Raw genomic sequence first — 10,766 nt, 5'->3', positions numbered from 1 at the left:
ATGGACGAAACACACAAATTCCCTTAAACTATAGGGACCATTCGTGTTATTTACTTTTATTTTCGTTTTGTTAATATGTAACTATTTTTTTGTATATATTTAGGTAACGAACTTGTTGAAAGTGTTCACATATAAGTATTACGACCATAAGTAACCTGCTACAATAGATCATAATGATCATATATAGGGATGAACAGTTTGTCCCAAATCCTGATCCCATACCATTCCCGGTACCGATACCAGTAATGTTAATGCGGTTCGGTACTCGAGATTGACTTTCAATAAATTCGATTTTCGGGAAATTAGGAATGGTACGGGTCGGTACCGGTTCCATCCTACGCTCATCCCCAATCATATATGAACACTTCTTAATAAGTTCGCTACATAGATGTGGATAATAAAAAATAATTACACATGTAAACAAACTAAAAAGTTATTTATCTTAATAACTCATATCTCCTAAAGAAAAGGAAGTACATTTGAATGGAATTTTTAACAAAAATAGTTTACGATTTTGAAGAGGAAATTGAACAAAAATAGGTTACTTTTCATACAATTTGGTAGGTCTTGAATTAAAAGGAAAAGGAAATAACGATCAAGTATCTTGTGAAAGGGGGGGGGGGGGGGGGGGGGGATTAAGCAACAACCTTTTCCTGCTTTTACCGAATCTACCCTTAGACCTTGTCTTTGGATTTGGATTTGAATTGAGATTTCCTCACACTTAACTAACATCATTCCTCCTTACCCATTTCACTTTCCAAACTAAATTCCCATCTACATAAAACCAATCAAAAAACACACATATCTCTCTATCTCTTTCTCTGTTCTTCCATATCCGCTTCTTCTTTCTTACCTTTTGCCACCAGTTTCTTCCATTCCCAAATCACCATTTTTCTTTATCTGAGTTTTTCTGTTTCTTGCTACCAATACACATTTTTCTTTTCTAAAAAGAACATATTTTTTCTCATCAAGAAGATGCTTTAGCTTCTGATACCTCGCATGGTGAGTTACTTTCGTCTTAATCTGATCGTGTTTGATGATTCATATTATCTGCTTTAACATGTTCCGCTAGTGGGTTTTGCATCAAATCTGTTTACTGCTTCAGTTATCTAATCAAATTCCGATTTCTTGGATCTAGTCTTTTAAACAATTTTCGCATCTTTTATAGATCTTTATGCTGGTTCTTGTGCTTTCTAGGGTCCCAGTTTTGTCATCACCCCTAATTTTCACTCAAATGATCTCTTTTACTTTCGGAAATCAAAAAGTTTTCATCTTTAGGGCTCTTCGCAATTCAATTTACTCAAATCTATGGTATGTTATAATCAAATGCACCCAATACCCATGATTCATCTCTCGATTTACAGTGCATTTTCTTAATTACCTTCGCAGAATTTGTTACTGGTACTGTAAGTTTCTTGATTGGTGCAAGCATGGGAAGGAGGAAAGGAAAGAAGTTTACGTTGACCAACAACGATGATCCTGGAAGCGGTGAAGACGAAAAAATCCCTGTTCAGAAGCGAAGAGGAAGGCCACAAAAGCCATTGGTGGATGAAGAAGATGAAGATCTTGTAAAGATGGAAGAAGAAGAAGAAGAAGAAGACGAAGATGAAGATGAGACTACAAATTCCGATGCTAGTGGAAAGAAAAGGAAACGAAATAAACAAAAGGAAAAAGGGGATTTAGTGAAAGATGGAAGCCCAAATGGAACCAGATCTAATGGTTTTCGCCATAATGGAAGCAGGAGGAAGAACAAACCTCATCGAGCTGCTGAAGCTGGTGTTGAATGCAAGTGACACCACTTTGAGTTTGTTGATTTGTTCCCCCATATGGAGACCTTGTGTCAATTTCTAGTCATGTTCTTTTAATGTTTTTGTTTTGGATTAGGAGACTTTCGACTAATTAGAGTAAAACCATGTTTTGGGGTTTTTTGTATGTTACATTTGAGCCTAAAACTGGTTTCTATCATATATGTAATTCTTCCAACAACCCTTGTGTATAACTCGTTTTTATTATCTCTGTTATTCTTTCATCAATCCCTAAACAAATGAAAATGTTATTCTTTTAGCAATCCATGAGTAATGAAAAAAACCTGGTTTCTTAATTCTTATACTTGATCTAATGTCCTTGAACCATATGTGAATCAATGGTTTTTATTTTATTTTATTTTATTTATTATGAATACGTGTGATCTTAATTGGTGTCATGAGGTGTTATTTATGATTTAAACCGACATCACCTAGAACACAACCGCACACAACTTTGGTAGTCGACTTGTTGTTGGAAAATGGTTGCATTGTTAGTTAGGAATAAAGTTTTTATTAACTTGTCTTAATGTTTTATATTTGTTTTAGTTATTGCTGAATTAACAAGTAACAACAATGTTTAGGATGGTTTAATGTATTTAATTAATATTTGGTACTTGAGGTTGTGATTTAGGTGATGAATTGAGTAGGAACAGTAGATAATGGTTGGTGTTGTTGAGATTTCATTCTCAGCTGTAGACTTGTGGTCCAAATAGGTGGGCCTTATGTTACTATTCTGGCCCATGAGGTGGACCAATTTGTAGTAGCTTTTGTGGCCCAATCCAATGGTAGTTGTGCTTTGCTTTCATCCAAGAATTGTATAACTTTGTCTAAAATTGTATATCCATGCAACAACTAGGACCCTCTTAACCGATTTTTTACAATGAAAAACTACTACAAGAAAAGATTTTTAACAAATTGTGTTATTTAATTATATAAATTTTTGAATAAAAAATATAAAACCAAATTTTATATAAAAAAAATACAATATCTATTAAACATACTTGTTATTGTTGCCTCGTAGATATTGTCATTTTCTTCTCTTAGATGTCATGATCTACATATCTAAATATTGGATATGATCTTCTGTCATGAATATAGTCATTTTCCTGGTCTACGATATAATTACATTTTTTTTTTTTGTTTTGAATAATTTTGAAATCATTTCAAGAAGTACTTTATTGGCTTGTTTATTTATTATTTATTATTTTTTAAATAACAGTTTTCCAATAGGTTGATGGACTACAATAAGGTGACATGAATTACTATATATTTGTGGTCTTCTAAACATTAGTATAAAAATGATTTTTGGTTTTATTTTTGTTAAAACAACTCTCACACTTTCGATTAATTCAGTGGCTATAAGTAACTAATAACATTAGCTATACTCGTGTGACCATTGTATTATATTTCGTAACACTTAATCACATTTTAAGAAAAAAAATATGACATTTACTTGTCACTGTAAAAGCTGTGGCCAAATGTAACCAATTGACATGCTGTTTGTTTGATTTTGGAATAGTTTTTTGATTGTATCTATATGATATAATAGATACATAGTTTGTTTGATTTTGGAATAGTTTTTTGATTGTTTCTATATGATATAATAAATACAACTATGTGCTGAAAAAATATTGAATATTATTAACTATCGATGATATTTATAATAATATCAAAGTCCTTTTTGGTTGTTCTTATGACCCATTTGAGCAATCAAAATAGAAATTAGTTTATTAATTTGTCATGACACTATAAATTAATTAGAAAATTATTTTGGAATTAATTATTTCAAAAGCATGAATATTAAAGCACCCCTCCATATCTCGAACGACATTCTGAATGTCTTCAAAGACATGAGGTGGTACCTCCCCCATTACATAAGAAAAAAGTTTGAAGATTCTTGGGAAAAGCATGTCTACCGCGTATCCTCGAAGTTCTCTTCTCTGGGGTTGGCAAAAGTTTATAATTAATTGGAATATTTCATAATCCTTTAAGGATAAGGTAATGGACAAAAATGGCTAGGGCTTATCCAGGGTTTTAAAGTTGCTTTGGAACTAAGCAATTGAAGCCTATAAATAGGGTGTTATAAATTAAAACATATTTCCAAATTCAAGGCTTCTAAAGTTTTGTTCTCCTTTCTTCTTCTTCTTCTTGAGGTGATCGAATTTCTTAACCCTTATAGGGTTTGTAGAAATTTGACACCTAGTTTCAGGTATTAGCATTTTTTTTTTTTAATTTGAGAATTCTTGGTGGTCATGATGTGGTGAAGAGTATCACCATGATATGGCATTTTTGCATGAAATGTGCTTTTCATTAAGACACCACATGTGGTCATGTATTGGCCATGACGTGGTGACGCTAGGGTGCAAAACCCTAGATCTCTAGCATTGGCCCTATTTAAGGGATGTGATGACCATTTCTTAGTCAAATACTCTATTCTGCCCAAGTTTGACTAAAAGTCAAACTGGTCAAAAAGTCAACGGTGAAAGTCTACAAGGTCAACGATTAGCTTAGTCAAAGTCAATGTCATGTTGTGACTATTCCTTGGTAATCGATGAGAATGAAATGAAAAAGAATCATGATTTTGTACACCGTCACATCGTGATACATCCTATGTCATGTCGTGACCTTTGGTCAGAAGGCGAAAATCTTCATTAAGTGCTTAGTTTCTTCAGACCAAGGCCCATAACCTCATATCAAGTTCGTAAATAGCTTCAAAATGGATAAAGTTTCAAACTTTATCCGTTAAGATGGTCTAAACAACCAAGATCTAGTCTTTAAGTTTCAAAGGGACCAAGAATGCATCTTTCTTAGCTAAATTCATTAAGTCCAAGTCTCCAACCTTCAGATAATGTTTACATAGATAAAGTTTCCAACTTCATCCATAATAATGTCTCAAGCTTCCAAGATTTAAACTTTAATACACCAAAATGGCATAAATGACCAAAATAACTTGCATGGCTGAAAGGGAAGACAAAAGATCAAAACTTTCCTAGTCGATGAGGTCCAAGAAAACATTCTAAACTTGATCAAAAGGTGTTGGAGTCCAGATCTGAAACATACAATTTTCTTGGGGCCTTAGAGAGTAATAAAGTTGCAAAATTTGTTCCCAACTCTCACTCAAAACTCATTGAAATGGACCAAAACGCCAAATACACTTAGATCCAAAGATGAAATGCAATAAAGCTTGGAACTTTATAACTTACAAAGGTCTAGAAGGTAGATGAAAGTTGAGATCTTCAATTGCTAATATTAAAGGATCAATCTTGTATGAAAACATTGCTCCAAAACCATCCAAAACTCCAAAAAGGGATGGGAGGGGAGAGTAGAGGCTCCAATCATGAAAATGGAGGCCATGGTTTCTCCTAAGAGGTTCTAGAGATGATGCATACTAATAAAATACCCTAAAACATGAATCCCTACTTTTAAATACCTTAAAAACCCTAAATATTTTGTGGGCTTTTAGGCTACACAGTTCTTATGTTGTGAGAATACATTCTCACCTCATGGGCACTTCTTACGTCGTAAGAATTATTTCTCACCTCGTGAGAATGGGTTTTTGCCCAATTTCACTTCAACTTCAAAACAGTCATAACTTCTTCGATTCAACTTCGTTTTCGGCAATCTTTATATCCACCAGAAGGTATTGACGAGCCCATACTTTTATCTAGTTAATTTTGGCTTAACACATGTCGAACTAAAAGCCATAATTCATGAAAGAAGTCTAAAACACCATTGTTCCCATTTTACCCTTTAACTCCAAGACACAACCAAGGTCGTAATAACTTATCCAACATCATCCAATAAGGTCTAAACCACATTCCCTTGAGCCCAAGACCTTTACTTAATCCATTCATTGTACACAATCCCGAAAGTAAGAAACTTCTCGAAACAGGATGTTACAACTCTCCCTACTTTAACTGAATTTTGTCCTCGAAATCCGTCATGGTTAGAATCTCTGAAGTTAATGATAACATATTACACAAACTATGTCTAACCCCCTTCAGAATCAAGGCATCTATAATGAGAAATCGAGAGATCACTCGAAACCCACAACTGCCAACAAACAACCCAATAACTTGAAAATACTCAACTACAACTAGAACTTAAGACCCAACTTCCAGAGAGAACCCCTCATACTGTGAAATTTCAAAACAACAACCATAAATCAACTCCATCAATATACCTCCCATAACCAGGAACCCATCTGTCTAAACTTCAAAAACATACACTAAGACTGATGATCATCCGTACATCATACCTACCCCTATTCTATGACTAGGAACACCACCAAGTCATGCAGAAAGAATACTTAAAATACATCGATCATGAATTTCCACAAATCCTCAAATCCAGAAATTATGCCTAAAAACCTTAAATATATATTGGACTTCCTGACAAGTCATCACTAACCCATTCCTCCCGTGAGCATAATGATCATTCATCCAAGATTCTCATGTTGCATCCAAATCGCTCATAAGCTCAGGTGTACATTCACTTGACAAATCGCTTGAGAAATTTACAACGAACTACATGACTTGAGATTTCATAACCGATATCCAACATTGGTAACCAAACTCTTAGCAAATAGTCTGCCCACAAATAGGGGTTCATAATGTAAACATTCAGCAAGAGACTTCTGATGCACAATTAATACTCCCAATATACTTTTACTGTCCATATGATCTAAACAGGATGGTCACTGAGTCTCCAGACTCCCAAGAATGTACTAATACACAAACATGCCAATAAGACTAACTATCTGAGACCTAAGAGTCCCAGTTAAAAGACTACCAGGTCCTATCCACGTGAATCATGCAACCACTGGTTCATGATACATCGTGACACCTTCTAACCACTAAAATGATAAGCTCATGGTACTACACCGATCTTACTGTTACTCCATCTGTAACGCTCGGGTTTCCGGGCTAAGCATTTTTGTCAATGTAATAGTATAGGTCAACTATTGTAACTCTTTTTGAAGTAATAAAGATGAAATATTTGAGTATTATGTGAATTATGTGTGTTTATGTGTTTATTATTTAATTATAAATGTATAATTAATAAAGAATAAAAATAAACGTCAAAATTTAAGTGTGAGATAATCCTGATATCTCTACATAAAGTTGTAGAATATGTCTCAAGGTTTCCGTGCATATAAGGAACACCGAAATCTGAGTTATAACGAAGAAGTTATGACCCGTCGAAGTTTCACGACAGAACCGGAACGGTACCAGGAAGCGTGAATAGTGAATTTACGATAGAGCGAGATTTAGCCTTAGCGATCTAAACAAAAGTCGTAGAATATGTTAAACTAAGAACATCGATAAAAAGAACGCCCAAATCTGACTTCGTATGAAGAAGTTATGATTTTTCGAAGTTTCGGAATAGCAGTATACAACCCGAAATTCGAATATTAGATCAAGCGGTTTTTAGCCGACACGACCGAAATGAGAATCGAAGATCTCGTTGAGAGTAGCGTAACGAGAAAAAGATGGGCGAAAACGGATGTCGGATGAAGAAGTTATAAGGATTTAACGGACCAATCCTATCCCGGCCCGTTGATAATATAAAATTTAAAATCGAGCCAAAATTAGCCGAGGAAGTCTACACAAAAGTTGTAGAGTACGTTCCCACCTTCACGTGGATATAAAGAACGTCAAAAACGGAGCTCGTATGCGAAAGTTATGATATTTAGAAGTCGAGGAGGAAATTTACGAAGTCTGTTGCAAGATTGATGACGTGGCGCAATCTGGACCCTCCATTGTTGACTCAGTACCCGCCTCGGATAAGTGACGCGTCGCCCCTCGCTACGCCCAGCGTCCGAGCTCAGAACGCGCCGCGTACGAAGGGTCTTTATGTGGTCCGAGATTAGGTCGCGTAGCACCATGCGAAGCTTGACACCTGGAAGCCTTATCCGAGGAGTACGCCCAACGTACCCTTGGTACGCCCCGCGTAAATGCGAGCTTCGGCCCCTATAAATACCATGCGAATTCTTCCGAAAAATTCACACCTTTCTTCATTTCTTCTCTCACTACTTTCTCTCTCTAGGGTTTTGAACCCTCCCTAAAGTCTAGGTGAACCCCTAGCACCCTAGGGAAGCCCCGAGACTCCCGGAGTCCCGAGAAAAAGGAGTTTTTCGGTTTCAAAATGCTGCTCCAATTAAGTTCCGATTTTCGATCAAATTCACTGTAAGTATGCTACGCTTATGCAATTTTTAATATAGCTTTCAAATAATTATAGGAATGTTATTAGGTCCTTAAAATAATTATTTGGGCTATTATTATGAGTTATATTGAGTGTTATTAACGCTTATATAATAATAATAATAGTCAGATAATTAATTTGTCGCGGTTATCATTAGACTAAACCCTAGTGGTATCGATACTAGGTTTTATCAAAGGAATATAATTTTGAGAGTATCGAAGCGCTGTCCGAGTGCTGAGTCACCACCTAATCAGGTGAGTGCATAGTTACTTTCATCTTACACATAGATATGAAGTATTTTATATATTACGTGCTTTGTGTGCATATTATCTGTATACTTGTTATCTATGTTGGATGAATGTTTTTATACAAGTTTTAAATGATTTAAACTGTATATGTATTTTATATCTACAAAAATGTTGGGGTAAAACATGGGTAGATGTAATAAGATGATGTGTGATAAAATGATGAGAGGCCTTAATGTTGTTGTTGTTGATCCAGTCATCTAGCGGAGTATAGATGATGACCACAGACTCTTCTAGACAGTCCGGTGGAACACTAGCAGGCTCGCAACCTGTAGGTGTTTGTGAACGATGTGTTCACCGGTGTACTCCATCCCCCACATGGTTGCCTTTAGGACATTTATTGCTGAGGAATCCGCTTAGCAGTAGTGTCCGTCCCGATGATGATCCTTAGGCTAGGTCCCTTATGATAGGTGTTTAGGGATGTAAAGTGAGGATAACGGGAACGGGTAATTGGGTTATTGTTGATCGATGAAATTAATAAACTTATTTATTGTGGGTTGAAAACCCTATGTGCTCACCAGGCTCCCAAGCCTGACCCACTTAGTTTTATGTATTACAGGTAGTGGCGCATGAGCATAGGTGTGATGTTTTGGACGAGAGATTACGGATATAGGCTTGTAGATATGAAATAATGTAGTAAGGCTTATATTGTACTGTTTATACTTTTGATCTGTACGAACATGACATCCCGAGTCTTTTAATGAAATACATTTCTATGGAAATGCTTTTGATAAATCTTTATCATATTATTGTTTTGGGACAAATTCCGCAACCCTTTTATTAAAAGATAACTCTGATTTTGAAATAAAGTATAAACAAAACCGGTCTTTTCTGGCTGTGATTTTGGGGATGTCACAGTTGGTATCAGAGCATTAGTTTAAGCGAACTAGGAATTTGTAGGATTTCTAGACTTAAAATTAGAATGCTAAACGATGATTGTGAGGTGTGAGCACTAGCTTATTTTAGGAATTATGCCTAAAATGCCTTTATGTGCTAAATCCTTTGTGCCTGATATGCTGTTAATTGTTCGGATCTATGGTCTGTTGCCGACCGGATCTGGAACCCTTATGTGTTTAGGATTCTAAACGTACGACTACGATATTAGAACTAGCATGTAAACGTTTCGGAGAGATAAGGATGAGTTGAACATCAGTCCTAAATAAAGATCTAAATTCACCTTATTCGGTGTATAGATCAAGATGGCAAGGAACCGTAGCGGCAACGTGAACGCAAATGGGAACAGACACCAACCCCCCGTGATCGAGAAAATACCAGTTGTGGAAGCCGCTGTCGGACCAATAACAATGGCCGGAGTGCAAGCGATGATCCAGGCAATGTTGGATCATCAAATGTAGGAAACCAGGCGTTTGCTCCAGCAAAATCAAGAGGAAGCGACTATTCAGATCGAACAGCCCTAGTTGAACGAAGGGCAGACTGAAGAAGGAAACTACAGTGGGACTATTGGTCAAGCCAACCCACCGATAGTTAGGCAAAACCACCAGGATGGAGGAAATGATGGCCGTGGATGCAAATACAAGGATTTCATGGCATCCAAGCCACCGAGTCTATCTGGAAGCCCGACGCCGGTGGAAGTCATGAACTGGATCTCTGAGATGGAGACAATGTTTGAGAGTTGCGAGTGTAGCAATAGGCAGAAGACCGCTCTCGCAGTTCCTCTATTGAAATCTGGAGTACTAAGCTGGTGGAAGCTATTAGCTGATTCGATGCCCAAAGGTGAAGCAAGCAAAATGTCGTGGGAGGATTTTTTGGTACAGTTGAAGATGCAATACTACTCTGAGCAGGATCTTCTGGAGATCAACAACGAATTCCAGAGTCTGACGAAGGGAAGAATGAGCGTTACTGAATACGCTGCAAGCTTTACTGAGAAAATGAAGCTTGTTCCTCACCTCGTCCCAACTGAACTCTCCAAGGTTAACAAATTTGCCCTCGGATTACCAGCGGACTTCGGTCCAATGGTCAAGCAAACTACCACTCTGAAAGCCGCCATCTGGGCTGCTAAGAATGTGGAGACCCAGATACGAGAGAAGGGTCTGGAGAGAGCGGAAGTGGGAGAGAAAAGGAAATTTGACGGATCCTCGAGGTCCAGTAAGAAAGGTAAATTATCAAAGTCTGGTTCGAGAGGAGGAGGATCAGAAGCAAAGTGGTGTGACAAGTGCAAGAAGAAGCACTCTGGGAAGTGTGGAGGGGTCACTTGTTACAAATGCGGAAAGCCTGGGCACTATGCCAATGAATGCACCCTCAACCAGAAGGCCTGTTATGGGTGTAATGAAGAAGGGCACATTTTGAAGGACTGCCCGAAGAAGAAGGAGGCAGGAAGACCCAACATACCACCAAAGCCGAAGGCGAGAGCCTTCCAGATGACGCTCGAGGCTGCAAAGGAGGCAGCAGACGTCGCTTCAGGTACCTTTCTTGTAAATGGTTAGCTGCAAAT

General features: G+C 37.1%; 1 protein-coding gene across 1 annotated transcript; it reads left to right on the top strand.

Moving 5' to 3' along the window:
- Positions 1-722: 722 nt before the first annotated feature.
- LOC145002553 (uncharacterized) lies at positions 723-2,012 on the top strand. The gene is made up of 2 exons (XM_078961804.1): positions 723-1,002; positions 1,390-2,012. The coding sequence occupies exon 2, from the start codon at positions 1,431-1,433 to the stop codon at positions 1,791-1,793; it is 363 nt and encodes a 120-aa protein (XP_078817930.1). The 5' UTR covers positions 723-1,002; positions 1,390-1,430; the 3' UTR covers positions 1,794-2,012.
- The last annotated feature ends 8,754 nt before the right edge of the window (positions 2,013-10,766 follow it).

Source organism: Lactuca saligna, chromosome 6 (genome assembly GCF_052625555.1).
Source record: "Lactuca saligna cultivar CGN05327 chromosome 6, ASM5262555v1, whole genome shotgun sequence".
In the NCBI taxonomy this organism is placed as follows: Eukaryota; Viridiplantae; Streptophyta; class Magnoliopsida; order Asterales; family Asteraceae; genus Lactuca; species Lactuca saligna.
The sequence above is the reverse complement of the archived record's forward strand: the minus strand, read 5'-3'. Positions and strand labels throughout refer to the sequence as shown.

Coding starts and splice junctions, on each gene's coding strand:
- LOC145002553 (XM_078961804.1), top strand. CDS start 1,431: ATGGGAAGGAGGAAAGGAAAGAAGTTTACGTTGACCAACAACGATGAT.